This window comes from Ochotona curzoniae, unplaced genomic scaffold (genome assembly GCF_017591425.1).
Source record: "Ochotona curzoniae isolate NIBS_2020 unplaced genomic scaffold, NIBS_Ocur_1.0 contig_2754, whole genome shotgun sequence".
Taxonomy (NCBI): Eukaryota; Metazoa; Chordata; class Mammalia; order Lagomorpha; family Ochotonidae; genus Ochotona; species Ochotona curzoniae.
In genome coordinates this window covers 28,822,074-28,844,619 of record NW_024465582.1, presented here as the reverse complement: position 1 = coordinate 28,844,619, position 22,546 = coordinate 28,822,074, and the positions used below count along the sequence as shown (strand labels likewise).

The window sequence follows — 22,546 nt, the reverse complement described above, 5'->3', positions numbered from 1 at the left end:
AGTGAGACAGATGTTTTCATCTTTCAGTTAAAATAGTTAAAATAATAAGAGGAATTGGAATGGATAGCCTTTGATAATTATCTAAAATTATTCACAAAACTCTTGGAGGCAATACAGACATTTGGAGTACTAATTGTAAAACCATTTTAGTTTTGCAAAATGGGACAAAATCTCTCTGTATCCTGTCATTTTAAGGTTTCTAGCTTGGGCACCTGGAATTATTTTCAATGTATTTCCATGAAATAGCCTATGATTCCAGGGGAAGGAAGAGAGAAAAAGAAAACACCTGATTTAGTTTGTACATAGATTATGCACATGGCATAGCATAATATTTTGCAGAAAATCTTTGCCAAGATGGACTTGGGTTTATGTTTCCAATTTCCTTTAGTGTTAATAAAAGCAGAAAATTCTTACTGAGTGTGGAAAGTAGACTATAGGCTCCTTGTTCTTACACATAATCTGTTCTGCAGATAAGGAATCAGAGACTTAACAAAATTAACAGACTTGTCCAGACAAACAAGTTCTAGGAATTCAAAGAAGTTTTGCCTGTTCATTTCATTCATTCTTTTTTGTTGTTGTGGTTGTTGTTGTTTGTGTTTTGTTTTTTATTGTTAATAACATTGTATTATGTGAAATGGTTTTATAGGCACTGGGATTCCCCCCACCCCTCCCACAACCCTCCCTCCATAGTGGATTCCTCCACCTTACTGCATAACCACAGTTCAAGTTCACTTGAGATTCCTTCATTGCAAGCATATACCTAGCATAGAGTCCAGCATCTTATTGTCCAGATAAGTTCAGTGGCTTCTTGGGGCGACCTTCTCTGGTCTGAGGGTAGAGCTAACTGAGTAAAGTCCTGGTCAGTTAAAAGCCCCAACAAAACATCAGCAACAATATACAGTGTTATTTAAACAGAACACTCTGTTTCATTCATGAAAAGCTTGACAATGTCCATGGATACACATATATGCATCTCTTATTCTGGGACTGCAGAAAAGTGTAGGGGATGGGTTGGCCTAGAGAATGGGCTCTGGAACTGGTTGTCTGAATTAAGTCTGGCTTAATCTGTACTAATCATATGCTCTTAGACAAGTACCATTTTCACCATGCCTAGCCTCCTTACCTGAACAATGAAAATAATTAGACACCAATTCTTAAAAAACTGTTAGACCAATTCCTGGCTCATTGTAAAACGATAAGTATTAGTTATCACAGAATTTAGATAGCCTGTCCTCTCTGTTTTATATCTTTGCCTCTTAAAACAATTATACATTCAGATTGCTGTTGCATTCAGATATTCATGGAAGCATTCTATTCAATAGAAGAATTTGGAGAACTTAGGATAATAATCAGACAGTAGACAACTTTCTCTGTCACTATCTATTTTTTTTCCTGAAAGTATATCAGTGTTCTCCTTGCTAACCTCACTTCTTGATACTTGAGTAAGTGTCCTGAGATTTTATTAGTTACCACCAACCCCTTGCTGTTTTGGTATCATCTACAATGGTAGATGATAAGGACTAGTGTATTTAAAGGAAGATATTAAACAAAGGAAACCCCCTTCTGATGCTAGAAAAGAAACTTTCTGAGGATGTAGTGATTGTAAATGGTAGACAGATTGGGAAATGTATGTGCTGGAATGGGGGAGGGGGGGAATCTGAGTCCAAGCGTGAAGCACAGAAAACCTTCTTTTTTTCATTCAGTGTTCATTTAAAAAAAAAATGAACTTTGAGAGGAAGATGACTTTTCTTTGGAAGAAGTTGGTAATGATTTTTTTCTAGCTCAGAATTGCATCTATGCTCCCTACATTTTTTTTTTAAATGTAACCACAGTTTTAAAAGTTGGGGCAGAGATTTAATTTGGGAAGTTTACAAATCCAGAGTATCTACAAATGACTTACAGTTTTTTCTTGTAAAGATATTCCACTCTTCTGTGGACACACCACCCTAAACATGCCTAATCTCATCTGGAGACATTCTACTCAATACTTTCTCTCTTGTTCATATTTCTCTCTTCTGTTGATGACCGTATGGTCCCTTGGCCCTGTGGGCGAGTTTATTGCCCCTACGAATTTTATTATACAGGCACTATTCAGGAAATGTGAAAGATTCTGTGCAAAATGCATGTGAGATCCACAGCACTTAACTTTTAAGAAGTTTTACTAATTCATCTAACATACAATTTATGGAGTGATAAGGTGAGATGGTGAGAGAGATGTAATTCATCTACTGATTCACACCAAGATGGCTAGAACAGCCAGAGCTGGGCCAGCCTAAAGCCAGGAGATTTCATCAACATCTCTCATCTGGGTGGCAGGAGCTTGAATATTTGGGTCATCTTCTGCTGGCTTCCCAGGTGTGTTAGTTGGAACAGAACTAGAACAACAGGGACTAGAACTGGCACTCATTTGAGACTCTGGTGACACAGGCAGTGGTTCATACCCACTGTGTGAGCCCCTAAAGCGTATCGTTTTGAACTATACAATTATCAATGTATTGCTTCTGCCTTTGAGCCTCTTAATTCCATTCATAATTTTTAAACATTCCCACCCAGCAGAAAACAACCATCTAGATGTTATCAATTGTGTAATCTGTCCGTTTTTAAACACTTTTAAAATAAACAGGGTGGGAGTTGTGCAACAGGTTGCTTCACTTCCAACCCAGCTTCCTGCCGAAGTATCTAAGAAGCCAATAGAAAATGGGCCAGTGCTTGGGTCACTGCTACCCACCAAGAAGAAGTTTGGACTCTTGTTTTCAGCTTTTCTGAGTCAGAGCTGCTATATATATTTGGGATGTGACACAGGAGATGGAAAATCTCTGTGTCACTCTGCCATTCCAATAAATAAATATTTTTTTTTAATGAAAACAATTGCACATCCGCTCATCCTCTAAAACCTTTCCTCTCAGAATGACCCACCGACCTCTAGTCTCAATGTCATCTGGGAGCTTTTCTTCTTGTCGATATATAATATTTATGCATATATATGTGATTCAGTGTGCTAACTTTATACGTGCACACAATGTGTAATCAAATCAGAGTAGTTAGTATTTCTATCACCTCAAACATTTATCATGTCAATGTGTTGGGAACTGTCAAACTTGCTTTGTTATTTTGAAATGTATAAATGATTTATATCTAAAACTCACTTATGTATATATCCTCTGAAACCCTGTTCTTCAGCATGATCAGCAGACCTGTAGCATTGACATCACTTGGGAGCTTATTAAAAGTATTGAACTTCAGCCCTGCCCAGACCTTTGGAGTCAGAATTTGCATTTTAACAAGCTTGCTTGTTGAGAATTAGTGCACTGGAAGATACTATTTTATTTTTCTTGAGGTTGTTTTGTTTGTTTGCTTTCCTATCTGTTTTTGTTTTGGAGCTTTGTAAGACATGCTTATCTTTTGTCACTTTCCTTGTTGTCAACCAGGTGGATATATTTTCTTCTAAGTTTTGTTTGTTTAGTTAGTTAAAAGTCAAGACAATAGCCAATGCTGTGCTAGTTCAAAGCTAGCAGCCAGATACCACATCTGGGTCTCTGTAAGGGTAGAAGTGACTCAAGTACTTGAGCTATCACCTGTTGCTTGCCTGGGAGCACATTAGCAGGTAGCTGGATCAGGAGCAGAGGTGGGGTTTGAACTTAGTCCCACGATATGGGATTTGGGCTAAAGTAACATTCCTTTAGGCCTACTCCTTGATATGGAGTTTTTAAGATTCATCCAGGTTGTTTTGTATAGTCATATTTGTAGTTATGTAATATTTGTGTTAATATTTTTTCCTGGTAATTTTTTTTTTCTTGAAAATACACAACTCTGCCATGGACACTCTGGCACTTGAGTACATGTGTGTCTGTGTTTGCTTATAATGTATTTCCCATACTGTGTATGAATGTGAATCAAAATGTATGATTATAGTAATAAATTGTATTGCCTGAAGCAGTGTGTATGTGAATTCCCATTGATCCACATCTTTTTCAACTCATGACATCATCATGATTCCTATGCTTTGCTGACATAATGGACATAAAATGCCCTTTTGCTGTGATCTGTACTGCATCCCTTTGGTTCCCATGGAAATTAATCAGTTTTCATACATCTGATCATTATGCTGCTTTCTTTTGGTCTTTTCACAAAAAGGTACTTTATAAAAGTCCAGGAAAAAGAGTTTAAAAGTGTTTAAAAACTTTGTAATTTTTGAATAGATTTTGCCCAGTAGCGTTTTCCATGATCATTTTGAGTAGGCTTCATTTATTAAAAATGACTTTTCTGTGTTTTCTTACTGATTTATAGGAATGTTTATTTTGAAATAGTGTATTGATAGTTTCATGGGTTGCAATATTTTCTTCTAGTTAGATTTATCTGTTTATTGTCTCCATTATTTGTGATGAATAGGAGTTGTAACTATTAAAATAGTTCATCAATCTTCAACTATAAGTGCTCCTATCTCTTTCAGAAGGCATCCTTTGTGTGAGCACTGTAGTTATTCCAATAATTTCAATTGGTTATTTAATACAAAAGTATTTTAGAAAGCTAAAATAATATTATCTGGAACATTAAACCCCGTCCACAGATATTATTAAATCACTCATCCATTGACATTTTGCTCTCAAGAGGGCTTAATTTATCCTCTTTGTCATCAGTTGAGATCACGCATTTTGGATGCAGTTTGATCAAGGCTCCATCCAGGCTTTCACATTGAATGAGTATCTAACTTTAGATAAACAGTGGTCCCTATGACTTTCAGTAGAGTTTCTGTTATGATATTATTGTATTTCAAGAAATCCATTGGGTACAATATATAGTCCAATTTATTATAGGGGATTTAAAATAAGAAACATTTTTTAAATTTATATTTTCTTTAATATATAAATCATGCATGCAGTTTGCTTTATCAGAACCAACCACATTACTTTGCAGCATCTCAAAGTATATGATTATATCACCTGAATAACTCCTTTGGGAACTGGACCTAATTTTATAGCAACAAGCTCCTTATAATTTGTTTCATTTTTGAGACTGAGAGTGACATTTCAATGTATACTGATTGGTTTGTTTTATTGTAGCTATTGACCCTCCTAAAAATTTAGACGTTCTGTTTTAAAATCAGTTAGAAAGGATTCTTAACATCTGAGCTATCACTCTGCCTATCTCACCTTCAGTCACCTTGAAATTTCTGTGACATCTTCTGAAGGATACTTGGTGACTGTCATTCATTTTAAGTGTAATGCTACTGACTTTTTCATGGCTCATGATTTTGTAGTCACTTCAATAATAGAACCAATTTGCAGCTGCAAGCGTGTATGCATAGCTTGTGCCTTTGTAATAACATGTAAACATGTGTTCTAGGGAGAATTATTTTCATTAGAATACATGCTTATCTTCCAGTCACACATTGTTTACATACAGAATAACTTATCCCTCCAATAAGGTATTATAATCTTTCCAAGAAATTATAAAAGAATATTGAGTCTAGTTAAACTTAAAATCTAACAATGTGAATCCATATGAAAACAAAAAATATCCTCTATCTCTGCCAATCGAGACCCACTTGACCCAAGGTCCTCCTTTTCAAGCACTCTTACTTCACTTCCCCAAACCATCAGTCTTTACTGTTCCTACAGGTGAGTTCATTTAGCTTTTGACATCCTGGAAAGTGCTATTCACATACTATTTTATTTAATATTTACAACAACATAAATCATGTGGGAGTAACACTAGAACACTAGTGATTGATAATATGAGGTTGCCTGGTGAGGGTCATTTAACTGCTGTGTTCTGGCTTCTCCACCAAAAACACTTGGTTTCATTTGTGTGGGCTGAGCACTACACCAGAATCACCTGGAAGACCTGGTAAATGTATAAAGCCCCAAGGTCTATTCTGCTTTAAGGAACCACTATCACCTCACTCTGTTGTCAGGCAAGGTGATTCAGATAACTTCAGATTTGGATGTAACTGGTCTGGGAATCAGTAACATCTGAAATTTTTAAAGCTCTCACGTGATGTCTCCGTAGTGCAGCTAAAGTTGGCAACTACTAAATAAGATAGTATTTGGGAAGCCTGAAAGTCTGGTATAAATCATCAACATTACTTTTTTAAAAAAAGAAAAAAGCATTTGCTCTATGAAATGAATTAACTATTATTTCATTAAAAAAAGCATAGGGTTATAAGTGACTGGTAATAATGATGCTATCTTGCATATAAATGACAGGGATGGGAAAATCATTTAATTAAGTCCATAAGACTAACAAGTGGTGAACTGGAACTCCTAGGCTAAGAGGCCACGTGACAAAGTGCTCCTGCTAACCATCTTTTGGAATTAAAAGGACATTGAAAACCCAAAAAGTTGGTAACATATGAAGTGATTTTCTGCTTTATACTTTAAAATACCCCTGGGTTTTATTTACATAATAAAAACTAATAAAAACTAGTTTGAAAAGAAGCTATCTTTGTTTGTTTTCAAAAAAATTATAATAGAAAGTAGAGACATAAGAAAATCTTCATGTATTAAAGATAGGTACAAACTGTCCAAGATAGGCAAGTAAGGCTTGAATTACTCTATTGAATTTGGAAGGAAGATCATAAAGTATTCGTAGGAATGGATATTTTGTCCCGTGGTTAAGACACCACTCAGGGTGTCTTGAACACACGGAGTGCCTGCATTTAAAGCCACTTCTGACTTTCTGCTAATGGGCACTCCTGAAAGCAGCAAATGATGGTTCAGGTAGCTGAGTTCCCACCACCCATAGGAAGAAAAAGAATAGTGAGCTCCCGTCCTAACTTTGCTCTGACCCACTCCTGAATATTGCAGGCATCTAGGAAGAAAAACTACAGATGGTAGATCTCTCTTTTTCTTCTTTTATCTCTAAAATAAAATAAATTATTTCCATTGCTAGTATTGAGAGGCCACCGTAAGAGTTTCAGATGGAAATATTTTGCTATAGTTAAATTGAAGGGAAAGGTAGACAGTGTTTGAGAAGAAAGAGTAAACCCGTGTACATCTTTGAATCAGTTCCAAGTGTTAACAATGCAATGAGTGAAAAGAAAGCAGCAGTTTATACTATAGAAATCTTATTTTTTCTCTCCTTGCATGATTGGAAAGATACTGCCTCAGTGGCATTCTATGCATGAACATATACAGCCCCATTAGTCACCTGTGTGTCTGTGATCCGGTAAGAGACTGCCTTCACCTCACTCTGCAAAAGCTATAGCAGGGTCTGAGAGACCCCTTGTTCCTCTTGACACCTAGCCATTCTGCAATGCTGCTTGCATAGGAGCAGAGTTCCTGTACCCCGATGTACATACATAAATGGGAAAGAAAGGTCTTTCTGCACAATATGAATTTCACTGTCATCAGTTGCAGAAGAGGACACTTGCTTGTTTTTGCATACTGTTTTTTTAACCAAAAAAGCTAAGTTTGCATCTATTTATATTAATATTATATTCCCAATGGCATCTTACTGAGATTCACTGTGTAGACAGCACTGAATTTTCAGCACCCCAGAGTGCTGAGGGTCAGCTCCTGACACTGGATGCTTCAGCAGTATGAATGAAATGAAAATATTCATTGAAAAGAACGTGTGTGTGCAAAGAACAGACTAACTGCACTGCCAAACAAGCTCTTGTAGGTCCTAAATAAATTATATCCTAGATTTTGGGTGGTAGTGTCGTAACTGCCTCAAAGACTAATTCTAGAATTATTTTCACAGTGAGCAAATGACACTTGGTGTCCAAATAATGTGGTGCTTTTTTTTTTTTTAATGAGTGGGAAAAGACGTAAACAGATAGTGCTGTGAAATCCTGTTGGTTCCTAAAACATTGGACGTTGCAGGAAAATACTAATGGAAAAGAGACAAACAAAAGTTGATTTCGGGTTTCAGTGCCAAATATGATTCTAATTTCTGTGGACTGATAATGGAACAAGAGGCTTTAAAACGCTTTGGTAATAAAGCTGTGTTGTACTGGAAGTGGCAGGAAAAGTGAATTGCAGGCAGTCGCCAACAGGACCTGGGTTTGCCACCGACAGGTGCGCTAACCTCAGCTGTGGCCAAGGAGCTCAGCCATGGCTCTGTAATTAAGGACTGCCGTCCCTTCCCAGATCCAACTGGACCAGCAATTTCTAGTGGATCCACTGGACATTCTCTCTGCTATGGGAAAGATCAACACACTATTGAATCCTCTAGTAGGGAAAGAGACTGGATTCATTTTAATAGCGGATCTTCACCCAGATGTAGTTTCTCAGCGACGCGCGCACACACACACACCATTCTGGGCAACTTTACCAGATCACATCCCCAGTCCTGTGAGAGCCAGCCAGCAGTCACCAAAGCCCATCTCTCCAAGAGCTGCGAGGCAAGTGGAGGTGAAGAGCGAGTCTCCTGGGCAGCAGGGCGCTGTGGGGGAGGGAGGCGCGGGCGCGAGGAGGGGAAGGCTCGGGCAGACGGGTCTGACTCCTGACTGGCTGGAGAGGCTTTGGAGAAAGTCAGAGCTGCCGCTCGCCAGTCGGGAGCTGTCCAACTTTTCAGCCGCTCAGAGATCAGGCTTTGGGGCACCTGGACGGAGGAGGCTAACGCCGCGGACGTTGCCGCGGCTCCAGCTGCAAACAATTCCTGCTCTCGCCGCCGGCGCCCAGAGGAAGGAAAGGAAGAAGAAAGGGAGGGAGGAGAGCGCGCCGGACCCGTGGTCGAGCCGCGCACCGCGCGTCCCAGCCTTGGTGGCCCCGGCAGCCCTGGAGCACCTCTCTGCCACGACCGCCGCCGTGAAGGAGCCGGGTCACATCTGCGACCCCTCCTGCTGACGGAGCCCCGAACCCCTGGTGGCTTCCAGTGGAAGCTGAGCCCAGGCTCTGTGGTGAGGCTTGGCGACGGCGGCGGCGGCGGCGGCAGCAGCAAGGAGCCGCTCTGGCCGGTGAGGTGAACCGGGGCTGGGCAGCAGGGCTCGCGGAAGCGCGAGCCAGGATGGAGGCTGAGGGCAGCACCGCGCCAGCCCGGGCAGCTAGCGGCGAGGGCAGCGACGGCGCCGGCGGGGCCACTCTCAAAGCCCCCAAACATCTCTGGAGACACGAGCAGCACCACCAGTACCCGCTCCGGCAGTCCCAGTTCCGCCTCCTGCATGCCCATCACCACCTGCCCCCTCCGCCGCCGCCCTCGCCCCAGCCCCAGGGTCCGCTGCAGCCGCCGCCGCCGCCCCCTCTGCCGCCGCCCCCGCCACCGCCGGGGGCTGCCCGCGGCCGCTACGCCTCAAGCGGGGCCACCGGCCGCGTCCGGCATCGTGGCTACTCGGACACCGAGCGCTACCTGTACTGTCGCGCCATGGACCGCACCTCCTACGCCGTGGAGACCGGCCACCGACCCGGCCTGAAGAAATCCAGGATGTCCTGGCCCTCGTCGTTCCAGGGACTTAGGCGGTGAGTGGAGGGCGCCCCCTTCCCCGGTTCAGGCAAAGGGTCACCTCCCCCTCTTCGCAATTTTCCCAGTCGGTCTGATGACCATCGGCACCCTGGACCCGGGGTCAGATCCTATCCTGGTAGTTTGGGGTTGGGGAAGGGCGGGTAGGGACGTGCCTGTCCACACTGGGGCGGACACGGGTCCAGGTGTGTGTCAGGAGCCCTGAAAGTGCGGTGTGCTTCACTGGGGCTGTAGGCGCGCGTGTGCTCGCGCGCGCGCTCCTGAGTGGTCTGTTTCCCCCACCAGCCCTTCCCACCCACTCCATCCCACCCTGGCAAGTGAAACCTAATTCAGCTGGCTCCAGGCGTAGGAGGAGTAGGAAGAAGGGAGGTGGGGCAGGGCGGGAGCAAGTGAGGAGGGGTCTGTGAGATGGACCTAACCACAGTTTGTTGGAGGAGGGGTAGTGGATGGGGGGTCTGGGAAGAAGGTAGGACAGCTGCTGGGTCCCAGGTTGGTAGCTTAGCGCACACCTCCCCTCCCCCCCCCCCCCCCCCCCCCTGCGCGCCCCAACAACTCGTGGATCCCTTTGTCAAGTCGGGAAGTAAATAGAACTGCAAAAGGGGGAGAACAAACACGTGGGTGACTTGGAGAGTTTGGAGCAAAATGTTCAGCAATTTACGAGAGGGAAAGAGGAGGAGGGAGGACAGGGTGTGTGTATGTGTGTGTGTGTATGGGAGGGGTGGGTGTTACACTGCCTCTGTGTGCGGATCGGTCGTCCCCGCAGAATCCTAGCTGGGAAGCACCTCTTCTTAGCAGCAGGCAAGACATGGAGCTGTGATTATAGCGATTTCCTCTCAACATTAAGTGCTCCGGAAGCCAAGGCGAGGACGCTGCCTGTCAACCCTGAGTTGAAAGAAATGCCTACCCGGGGCTTTTCCCAGGAAATGAGTGGTGTCAAGGGTGTAAGCGCTGGATTCTTACTGCAGACATGAGGTGAACCTTGAACCTGCCTCTGGTGTTCTTCCTGGTCACCCAGAAACTGCTCCTTTTTTTTTTTTTTTAACTGCGTCTTGGCCTTTCAAGCCATGGCCCTCCTCCTCTGTTAACACTCAAAAAAGGGTTCACAACCTACTGCCTGCCCATTGGCAGTGCCTGATGGCCATGTGCTGTCATTGGGATCTAACCCCAACAGTGACCAGTCAGCACTGGTGTCCCACCCAGGCTGGTATGGGTGTGGTGGGATATGGAACTCAGGTCTGGGCATGGAAACAGGGAAACCTGGCACTGTTGGTGTTGGTCCAGCTCCCACTTGACAGTCGCTTGAATTTTTCTGAAAATCATAACGAGGTGATCAAGTATGTGTATCTGAGTTTCCTTTGTTTTAATTTTTTCTTGTTGGATATGAGTATTGCTCCGTGTGTGTTGCATACATTGTGAACAAGGGAATTCAGCCCAGTGGAGTGTCCCAACCTGCTTGGGTACACGAACCCCAGGCCTTCTTTGCACTCTTAGGGATCTTGTTGGTGATGTCAGTGTGTCTGCTGGATACAACGAAGAAGAGTCGTACCTAATAAACTCTGTGCAGATCTATTTCAACTCTGGCGAGGGGTGTGCATTATAGACGTTCAGCAATTAACACATATTTCATTTTCATAACCAGACTGCTAAAACGCACGTGCAACTTTTATGCTTTGTTTGAAGAGGTGAATGTCCACTTTGAGTAGGCACTGCACTGTGGGACTCCTGGGGAGAAGAGAAGCAAACATCACAGTTCCTGTCTTTGACTTATCAACAGTTAAGTCATGTGAGGTTGAGCCTCTGGCAAACACTAAATAAGAACAAGAGATCTAGCTTAATCTGAGGGCTTACTAATTATGCAGCGTCTCTTAATTGATTTCATTTTTTAATCAAATGAATATGAGAGAGTGGAGAAGCGAAAAATAAGCTAATTGGAATAGAGGTATTACATCACTGATTTGAATTTATTTTTTGCAGCACTCTCTACCCTGATTAATTGTTCTATTTGAATTCCTTAGTTGAATGATTCACAGGAAAGCCAAGATGTATAATGTTTACATACACTTCCAGTATGGCTCATCTGATACATCATTGTTATTCTATTTAAGGATCCTTGGACTTAAAAAGTCTTTGCATGTCTCCTCACACATTACACATCATGCTTTTTTCCTAATAGAGTTGTTTTTGCGTATACTTCCAAATCTAGTTACAAGGAACAGCTTGGTTATGAGCTTCATTCTGCAGAGAGAATAGTCACAATGACTTATCAATGAACATTTCCCATTGATCCATTTATTTAGATCCTGCAGCAGCACTGAGATGAGATAGCAGCAGCAGCTCCATTTTCCCAACAAGACCACCAACCCTTACAAGATTCTGTGTGTTTAGTATCACACAGACTGTGAGTGCCAGAGCTGAGACCAAAGCCCCCAGTTTGCTGCCCCCATAGAGGGGCTCTTGGAATAATTAGGTGCAAAATCTAGGCATGCTGAGACACTCCCCCAAAATAAATGAAAGCAAACATGAAGTTTGTCATATATCGATATCCCAGGACATAAAGTCCTAATGAACCCTTTACTAAAATGAAAGATTGTGTACGTTTCTGGATAAATGGATGTTAATGATCCCAGGATATTGAAAACTATGTGTGTTTTATATAGTACATTCGATTATGGAAAGTGTTGAGAGAAATGAAAGTTCATCAGAACATTTCCAGTGGCTTTCAGCAATCTTGTAAAAGAGAATAAACAAAGGTGTGAGTGCGTGAGTGCTGGGGTAGATGACACACATTTTCACATGACTCACACACAGTTGCCTAAGTGGAGGGTTTTAAATCGTCTGTTAAGTTAATGTATCTGGAAAAGCTCCTGGGTGGATGGATGAATGATTCCCCATGCATTACTAAGGAAGATGGGTCTTTTAAAAAGCTACTCCCAGCATGCACAGTAGCATTTCCAGATATTAACTTGACTACATTTTGAAGAGTACTTGCAGTTTGTAAAGCGATGGGAAAGAATTGGATTTAAGGAAGACATTAAATATTAAAGAGGCAAACTTTTAACATGTCATAGTTCTTTTTAGTGTTACATTGTATCTATCTAACAAGATAGCTAACTTCAAAAAGTTGATTGAAAAAAATTGAAGATAAATTCTGTTTTGGTCTAACTTTTTAGAAAATGTATGGGAAATGTAAATTACTAAGAATCATGCCTGTCTTTCAAATTTTTTTGCACCAAATCTATGCTTTTATTATATTTTCCTTGAGCCTTGGCATTCTCAATACAAATGAAAGTTGGAAATTGAAACAACGTAGGTAATTCCTTGATACTAAGAAGATATTACAGGTGATAGATATGTGAATATCAAGAAAGTGATATTTGATTTAGGTATTTCATGATAAAAATAGCTAAAATCTGTAAATACACTAAATGTAAGTTGGATGCACATTATATTTGATTTGACACTAGCCTTTCAAATACAGTAGTGTGGTAAATTAAAGGAAATGATATATTTTAACATTTACATAGCAAACAAGTCAGGTTTTAATGTTTCTACTCAGGGTGAAAGATATTTCTACACAAATGAAAGATATCTGATTTTAAGGTTTACTGATTTTAAGGGTTTTTTTTTTTTAAGTGTAATTGGTTCTTCATTGAAGGTCATAATGGTAATTTAAGCTCACAATGAAAATTAGTTTTTGCATCACCAATATATCTAGCTGATAAATTGATCCTTCACATTATCTGTGTCAGGCATCTGAGACTTTGGATTTTAGTAAACAGTAACTTTAAATATCAGATATCTTACATAGTTAATGCCTTTAAATTTTAGTGAGAGCAGTAAAGAGATTTAAGTGAGAAAAATGTAAGCAAGAAATAATGTGTTTTATATTTTACATATATAGCCAAAAGTGTTGGACAGTTTTTAAAAATCTAATTTGAGCATTTCTGTCATTGTTTGAAACCAGTAAAGATAGTCCTGGTAAGTTGATTTAGTGTTTTATCGGAGTGGTTATTTTGAGAACTTGATGTATCTGCGAGGTGTCAATGATCTCTCTCCTTGTTGCAATTTAATTCAGGAATTATGGACTCTCCTTTTTTTCATGGAGATGGAAAGTTGTAGGCAGGAGGAGATAGGAGAGAAAGAGGAACCGAAACATAGCCTGCAAGCATGGAATTTTCAGCATAAACTCTATCGTTTTTATGAGATGTATGTATTTATTTGTTCCATCCATTGGTAACTCCCCAGATGGTCGCAGTGGCTAGCATTGGACCACACCCATGCGAAGAGTTTCTTCTGGGTATCTCATGGAGGTAGCAAATGTCCAAAGACTTGGACCATCTTCCACTGCTTCTCTTGGGGCCTTTGCAGGGTGGTGGATTGGAAGTGCAGCAGTTGGAATGAATATGAACCAATGCCTGCATAGCATATCATATCACAAATGGTGATTTTACTTATTATACCACAAAACTAGTCCCTCTTATTCTTATCAAACTTGTTGCAATTGTTTAATCTTGGGTAGTAGCAGGGAAGCTGGGACCTAGTGTTGTCCACAGAAACACTTTGCCAATTACATGAAACATCAAGAAAGGAAAGAATTTACATGGAAACTAACCTCAGTTGTTACTGCCCATCTTCTACATCCATAGAACCTGTGTCTTGAATAGATAAACTTCTTAACAAGCTCACTGATAGGAGATATGCAGGATGCAATTTGCATTCTAACAAATGTTTCACATTTTATACGTTATGACTTTCTTGTAGCAATTACTGTCTCATACACCAGGCCACTGCTTAAAACTAGAAGTTTGGGGATTGCTTTCTAAAAGCCATTTGTGATTAAACAGGATCTAAAAATGGCATGATAGAAATGACTTTAAAACAAAGTATTCTTTCACTTTCCAATTTGAATACATTTACATACACACATCTGCACACACACACAGACACACACACACATTCCTTCTGAACACCTGATTTGGGTTTGGAGAAACATTTTGTTTTATTCTTAAACATCCTTAAGACTACACCTAGTTAACAAACTTTTACTGATTGTCTGAATGTCTTAGATCTAACATTCATAAAATTGTGTCCTTCTCATAGCTTAGTATTCATGTTTAAAATATGAAATATGTGAGTCTGAAACTTAGATGCTGCTAGTCCTGGCTCGTAACAGCAATGTTGCTAAGACATTATACCAAATAGCACTGTGTTATATTTCAAAAGATGTTTGGTTATTTTTACCCTCAGGAACTTTTTTTCAGCATTTAAAAATAGGAAATAAAGTTTTTCACAGGGAAGAGGACATTTTATCTTTTTTTGAAAAAAAAAAAAAACTCATCAGCAAAATTGGCTTGTTTCCATACACAGACACATAGTTCTGCCACTCTGAGCCTCACCCCAGTACTCTGGTGATGGTGAAATAAGATTTGGTAAAGCAGCATGAGTAAATGGTGAGCTAGCCCAGTGTGTGGTATCAGGATTCACCTTGCCTAAGATTATTTATGTGATTACATTGTAATTCTTCCTTCACTCCAAGTCTCAGAAACAGGCAAGCTCTTCTGAGTCTTCTGGAGAAGCATCTCTTGTGTTTTCCCATGGCTTCTCTCCTGGTTCAGGTACTTGTTATCCAGTCATGCCTGAAGCTGTTGTTATAGTCCCTAAGTGGTCTCCACCTCGGATCCCAACTTTCTCCATGTGCTCCAATGTATCTTACACTGCAAGTCGTCAGCCTGTCTCCTTGTCTGAAATCTAATACATTATATATATATAGTTATATATGCATATATACATATATATTATTCGCTTATCGATAAAATTTCATTTCTTTGTCTCTTCAGTCTGTCAACTCACACGTCTTTTTTATAGAAGGTCTTGTTATTTTATCCCCCTCCATAAATCCTATGGAATGACACACTCAGGCCCTTACCCTGTGCCAATGTAGCCATACCTATTCATGCCTTTCTTTCTAAAACCTTTCTTATTTCTGGGTTGCTTTACAGTGTTCTTTGGCACCGCCTCCTTTTCTGTTCATTAAACTCAACTTGCATGGTACTATTCTTGTAGATATTCCTTAAAGAAGAGCGTCTTTTGTTTGTTTATTTATTGAAGATTTATTTATTTTTAATTGGAAAGTCAGATATACAAAGAGGATGAGAGACAGTGAGGAAGATCTTCCATCCAGTGATTCAATCCCTAACTGGCCACAATGGTCAGAGCTGAGCCAATCTGAAGCCAGGAGCCAGGAATCTCCTCTGGGTCTCCCACATGGGTGCAGGATCCAAAGGCTTTGGGCCATCCTCTACTGCTTTCCTAGGCCACAAGGAGGGAGCTAGATGGGAAGTGGGGCTGATGGGGTTAGCACCCATGCCAATATGGGATTCCAATGTGTGGAAGGTGAGGACTTTAGCCGCTAGGCTACCGTTCAAGGCCTGTGTTTTTAAAATTTTTTTTTAACTCTGGACTTTTCCATGGCACTTTGTAAATATGAGAGGACTAAACAAAGTTCATAGAAAATGGTTGTAAAAATCTGAATTTATTGGGCTGCAAAATACTTTTTTCATAACATGAAAATATATGTGATGAAAAACAATTGTGCATAGGTTTCAAAAGACATTCATTTTCCATGCTTTTTGTTCCTTTTCTGGAGTGTTTATTATTTAATTCGGTATTTGAATATGGGCCTCTTTATAGGTTAAACTATATTTGTGTCTGTACCCTAACAGCTACTAAGCACAATTTGTCGTATCTCACTTGTAAGGTACCTGCAGACCTTGCATGACAAATGACTTATATTCATGTAGGTTCTCAATATATGATGAACTTTTAATTTTGGAATTATAAGGAAGCCTTCCTTTTCAATTTGTGCTGCCTCAAGCATGACATATTTGATTTCCTTAATAGTCACTCTGAAACATGCAGAACTACTGATATCTTGCTCATATCATAAGTGATAAAAAGGAATATTGATTCTCAGAAGAAACACCTGTCCATATTGAAAGACTCTAGGACTTGCACATCACAGCTCATACACAGCGATCTTTTGATCATGCTGAAAGTAGCTTTGGGTATCAAATAAGAAAAGACCATGATTTTAATTTATGGCTAGGATGGCAGGAGAAAATTATGTTGATAATTAATGGAGATCAGTTTTGAGCCAGCTTGTGGGAAGATAGTATCAAAATGAAAATATTCTGATTGAATAAATCCCTCTTAATTTAGCAGATTTATTATGTTTTCTGGTTGAAATGCATATTTTGAGGTAGAATATTCATCAGGTTCTAAAAAGTTTATGTCTATGAAATTTGAGACACTGGGTTATAAAGAGAACTGTATCATTAACTAATTACCCAAGATAACAATTGTGAGAACAAATGATTTTGGTGGAGAAATAGTCTCATCAGGATAGCTGTCTGTTAATAATTTGAGAGAGGATTGTTAGGGAAATGCAGCGTATCAGGCATAGATCATGGGATTACCGCAAGATGTCATAGTCAAGTGCAATACTAAGTGTTTCCTTAACCAGGGCCAATGATGTGGTTCATCAGATTAATCCTTTACCTTCACATGGGTGCCAGTTCATCCAGCTCCCTGCTTATGGCCTGGGAAAGCAAAAAGGATGTCTCAAGACTGGGACCCTGCACCCTTGTGGAAGACCCAGAAGAAGCTCCTGGCTTCTGGCTTTCAGTCAGCTCAGTTATGGCCATTTGGAGTGTGAAACAGCAGATGGAAGGTCTTGCTTTCTCTCGCTCTTTCTACAGTAAATATGCCTGAAAAAAAAAAAGTGGAAGGTTGCTTGCCTTAAACTTTATTTATTGTAAGAATAGTAAGGAACATTATGAAAAATAGAAAAAGCTGTGTTCCCATATAAAATTCAAGGACATGTGATATAGGCTATTACTTTAAACAGTGTTGTATTAATTCAGGAATAAACCAGCAGTTCAGTGGAATCAAATACATGGTTATGGATGCATCTCATGTATTCAGTAAAGATAGCATACTAACTCACTAAAAATAGCACAAGTTGTTTACTATATATATCTTTATTGAAATTAGAATGTCATTACACCGTAATAAAGGACATTTAAATGAAAATGTTTAAAAGATCCAAATTTTGAAGAAAAAACTATAGGCAAAGGACATGAGAAAATACACCTGAAAAAAGAACTTTGCAGTGCCTACACCGTGGCATAGAAAGTTCATCTGCTGCATATGATACTACCATCCCTTATGAGTGCTGGTAGAAGTTCTGTCTGCTCCACTCCTGATCCAGTTTCCTACTAATGTGCCTGGGAGCACAGCAGAAGATGGCCCAAGTATTTGGGCGCCTACCGCCTATTGGAGGAGACCCAAAAGTTGTTCCTGGCTCCTGGCTTCCATCTGATCCTGCCATGACGAATGCAGGCATGTTAGAAGACAATCAGTGGATGAAAAGTTTTCTCTCTTCTTCACTCCCTGCCCCATGATGGCTGCCATGTCTCTCCTTCTCTCTGTAACTCTGTCAAATACGCGAGTAAATGTTAAGAGTAAAAAAGGAAATGATTACATTTTAAAAGTTTTTCCATCTGGTAAAAACAAAAGTTAAAATGTTGATGTTATTTAATTTTTCACCTATCGACTGGGAGAAGATAAAGAGTTAGAGATCCTACACAAGTAGACACTTATATACATTTTAGTTAGGAACATACATTAGGAAACTGCTGGTGGTCAGTCAGAGAATACACATTAACAATAAAAAATGTGCTTGCCCACTTTGGACAATATAATTGTCATTTTTAGCTCTTGTTTATACTATAGCAGAACTTTTGTCTTCTCCCTTTTCTACTTAATGAATATTATGACTAGTGGCAAATTAAGTCTGTGAATGTAGAGTGGATTAAAATTATGTCTTTGTAACAAATGATGGAGAGAGAGAGGAGGGAGGCAGAGGTATGAGAGGAGCGAGGCAGAGGTGGGAGAGGAGGGAGGCAGAGGTGGGTGAGGAGGAAGGCAGAGGTGTGAGAGGAGGGAGGCAGAGGTGGGTGAGGAGGGGGGCAGAGGTGCGAGAGGAGGGAGGCAGAGATGGGTGAGGAGGGGGGCAGAGGTGCGAGAGGAGGGAGGCAGAGGTTTGAGAGGAGGGAGGCAGAGGTGTGACAGGAGGGGGACAGAGGTGTGACAGGAGAGGGGCAGAGGTGTGAGAGGAGGGAGGCAGAGGTGCGAGAGAAGGGGAGCAGAGGTGTGAGAGGAGGGAGGCAGAGGTGCGAGAGGAGGGGAGCAGAGGTGGGTGAGGAGGGGGGCAGAGGTGGGTGAGGAGGGGGGCAGAGGTGAGTGAGGAGGGGGGCAGAGGTGGGTGAGGAGGGGGGCAGAGGTGAGTGAGGAGGGAGGCAGAGGTGTGAGAGGAGGGAGCAGAGGTGGGTGAGGAGGGAGGCAGAGGTGCGAGAGGAGGGGAGCAGAGGTGGGTGAGGAGGGGGGCAGAGGTGGGTGAGGAGGAAGGCAGAGGTGGGTGAGGAGGGGGGCAGAGTTGGGTGAGGAGGTAGGCAGAGGTGGGTGAGGACAGAGGCAGAGGTGGGTGAGGAGGGAGGCAGAGGTGGGTGAGGAGGGAGCAGAGGTGTGAGAGGAGGGGGCAGAGGTGGGTGAGGAGGGGGCAGAGGTGGGTGAGGAGGGGGCAGAGGTGGTGAGGAGGAAGGCAGAGGTGGGTGAGGAGGGAGGCAGAGGTGGGTGAGGAGGGAGGCAGAGGTGGGTGAGGAGGGAGCAGAGGTGTGAGAGGAGGGGGGCAGAGGTGGGTGAGGAGGGGGGCAGAGGTGGGTGAGGAGGGGGGCAGAGGTGGGTGAGGAGGGAGGCAGAGGTGAGTGAGGAGGGAGGCAGAGGTGTGAGAGGGAGACCTGGAGCAAGGGAGGAGGGGGAATGTGCTCCTCCTCTCCTCCTGGAACTGTATGTATGGAATCAACACAATAGGCTCTCTTTATATTAATGAAATGGCATTTAAAAAAAAAAAGAAACGGGATAAAGTGATTGCTTATATTTTTTAAAAGGTGCTTGCCTCTCATCCAGTAATTCCTATGTCCAAAAACTTAGCCTCATATCATTGAAAGTGAGGAAAGAATTGTATGATAGCATCGCCTGTGATGGTAAACATCTAGGGGGAAAAGCACATCTCTTTCAGTAGGGAACTGGTGAGGCAAATGATGTGTCTGTGCCAAAGACTGTAGATAACGAAAGACAGAGAGCTGTATGTGTTGAAACACAAGGATAAACTCACTCACTTACTTGTGTTAATGCATACCTATGTTTGCATGTGTAAGATTATGTCAGTAATGTAAGTGGCTCTTAAATAACAGACTGATGGAATCATGATTCCTTATGAAGGACTATACTATTGTAACTCTATGGGGAAAATCAGTGCGGGGGTTGGGTAGGAACTGGGAGGAATTGGGCGACAGAATCCCAGACCCTATGGCATTGTACTATAAAATTAAAAATAAAAGAAAAAGGAAAAATAATGTAAGTGAATATATTTGCAGATCTTTGTAGTACAAAAATCTCCTCCCTGAATAGGAAAAACCACCAAACTGCTCCATGTGTATGAACAGTAAACATTTGAGTGGTCTTTGACTCTCAGCCTTATGTTATTTTTTTCTAATTTTACTTGCCTTAAAATGAGCATGTTCTACTCTCATAATAAGTAAAATTGTGTATTTCCTCTTTGATAAAATTATTCTCAGCTTATTGAGGTAAATGCATTCATTTGCACCCTGCTCTTCTACAACTGCTGGGAAGAACCAAAGGATTGTGCCATAAAACAATTTAGGGGAACAAGGTAAAAATGAGGACATGAAGGAAAAAATATGAAATATGCAAGCCAAGATGTCTGCTATTGAGTTCTAAGTAATTTGTAGAAATTAATCAGAGATTTGGCTCTGTGCTTCCTATCTGCTATTCCAAGGGAAGAAACTACCAGCTCAAGATCCATATATCAGCAAGTGAAGAAATGAGTTACTTAGGGGAATACATTGCTACACATACAGAATAAATGAAATATTTCCCCATGACATATTGTGGATAGAATACTTTGTGATATTGTGAGTACATTTTCAACACCTTTGCTGTACTTGACAAAATATAAGATGAGCATAATATTTTATAACCATGGGCAGTTCTTACAGTAGTGCATAATACAACACAATACAATACAGAACCACCCATAATTGCAGTACTACAGCACTGTGACCCCAATGATCGTTCTCAACAGTCCATTTCCTTTAGTGCTGAAAGCTGGGCATGTCCTGTTAAAAGGAGCTGCACACTCCAGCACAGGGAATTCCTTTAAACTGTCTTTCCTCGATCCAGTATTTAGCCTTTTGTTTTCACTTGGTTACTTGAGTTTGACTTAGATGTTGTGTATGTTTCCAGATATTTAAGTTCAGTAATCAAGTTGGCATGACCATCTCTTCCTTAAATGCTTCTGTTTGATGCTATTTGTTGTTATGACTGCTGCACTTGAGCCAGTGCAATTCAACTGCCAACACTGGCCCAAAATTCGAGGACACCAGTTCAAATTGAGTGCTCCTGGTTGATGACAGGAACCTGGAACCAAAAGAATAAGATAGTTGGATCTAGTTTTTCAGGGGATTTTCTAACATAACCACCCCTTTCTACTCAAAGTCCTAACATCTCTACTTCTGGTTAGATGTTCCAGACACACATTGAAAATGCAGCCCTGATTACTTCCTTCCTTCCTTCCTTCCTTCCTTTTCTTTCTTTCTTTCTTTCTTTCTTTCTTTCTTTCTTTCTTTCTTTCTTTCTTTCTTTCTTTCTTTCTTTCTCTCTTTCTCTCTTTCTCTCTTTCTCTCTTTCTCTCTTTCTCTCTTTCTCTCTTTCTCTCTTTCTCTCTTTCTCTCTTTCTCTCTTTCTCTCTTTCTCTCTTTCTCTCTTTCTCTCTTTCTCTCTTTCTCTCTTTCTCTTTCTTTCTTTCTTTCTTTCTTTCTTTCTTTCTTTCTTTCTTTCTTTCTTTCTTTCTTTCTTTCTTTCTTTCTTTCTTTCTTTCTTTCTTTCTTTCTTTCTTTCTTTCCTTTCTTTCCTTTCTTTCTTTCTTTCTTTCTTCTCTCTTTCTTTCTCCCTTCCCTTCCCTTCCCTTCCCTTCCCTTCCTACAGGTTAAAGAAATTCGTAGTTCCATTATCAACTTGGAAGCTATCATAACAATTGCTGGTGTCAGTGTCAGTAAGTCTAGTTTGGGAGAAATGAAAAGTTGTCCCTAGTTTTGATGGGGTAGACCACACTTTGTTTACAGTTGATTATCTTCTCAATCAAGAACCACTGTATTTATCATTTCCTCTGCCCAAGATGCTCTTTTCTCCCTAAGGTCTAATACTGATAATACCTATTCATACTTCAATTCTTAATTCAACTTAATTCAACTGATGAAGTCTCCACAGTTCTTCCAAAGCCATAGTATACTGTATTGTTTTTCCATGATGGTACTTATTAATATTTTACATTAGTTATTGAATTATATAATCAGTTAATACTAGCGTCTGCACCAAAGTGTAAGCCCTTGTAGAAGAAAGGACAAAACACGATGTTTGTACATTGCCCTTGTTTAAAGAATTTTTAAATAAATAAATGAAACATGATGTTAATGAGGTTACTGATGATATTTCTATTATGAGTAGAAATAATTGCAAAATCAGACAAACTTGATATGCTTTATTTGACTGAAGGATTAAGAAATTGCTATATAGTTTGTTTGACATAAAAGGCACATGTCAGCAGATGCAAGTATAATCTTTGGGAAGAAGCCTGAAGGACGGGAGGGAGTCTCAAGAGAGCCAGTCTTATGACAGTTCCCTACACTTGCATTCCATGTAAGAGCATCAGCTTGAGCCACAGCCATTCCACATCTCATGTTGCTGCTCCCTGCTAAGGGGCCTGAGAAGGCAGAAGATAGGGATGCACAAGCTTAGCTTCCTGACACCGATGCTGGGGGACCAGGCTTGGAATGTGTGGCTCCTGGCTTTGTCCTGGCCTAGATATGGTGGTGTTTGTGACCATTTATGGAATGAGTTAATTGATAGAAAACTTTCTCTCTCTCTCTCTCTTCCTTTTTCTACCCTTCATCCCCAAACTCTCTCCCCATTTCACTTCCTCTTCTTTCATCCCCCATTCCTTTCT

General features: G+C 40.9%; 1 protein-coding gene across 2 annotated transcripts in view; it reads left to right on the top strand.

The window, feature by feature from the left end:
- Window positions 1-22,546, top strand: part of PDE4D (phosphodiesterase 4D) — a 1,371,497-nt gene that overhangs the window by 537,147 nt on the left and 811,804 nt on the right. Inside the window, exon 1 of one of the 2 annotated variants that reach the window (XM_040977569.1) lies at window positions 8,763-9,401. The exons of the other annotated variant lie outside the window; for it this stretch is intronic. Within the exon in view, the coding sequence (XP_040833503.1) occupies window positions 8,953-9,401 (449 nt within the window). The 5' untranslated portion in view covers window positions 8,763-8,952. Of the gene's footprint in view, window positions 1-8,762; window positions 9,402-22,546 lie in introns of those variants that run through there. 2 annotated transcript variants of the gene reach the window in all.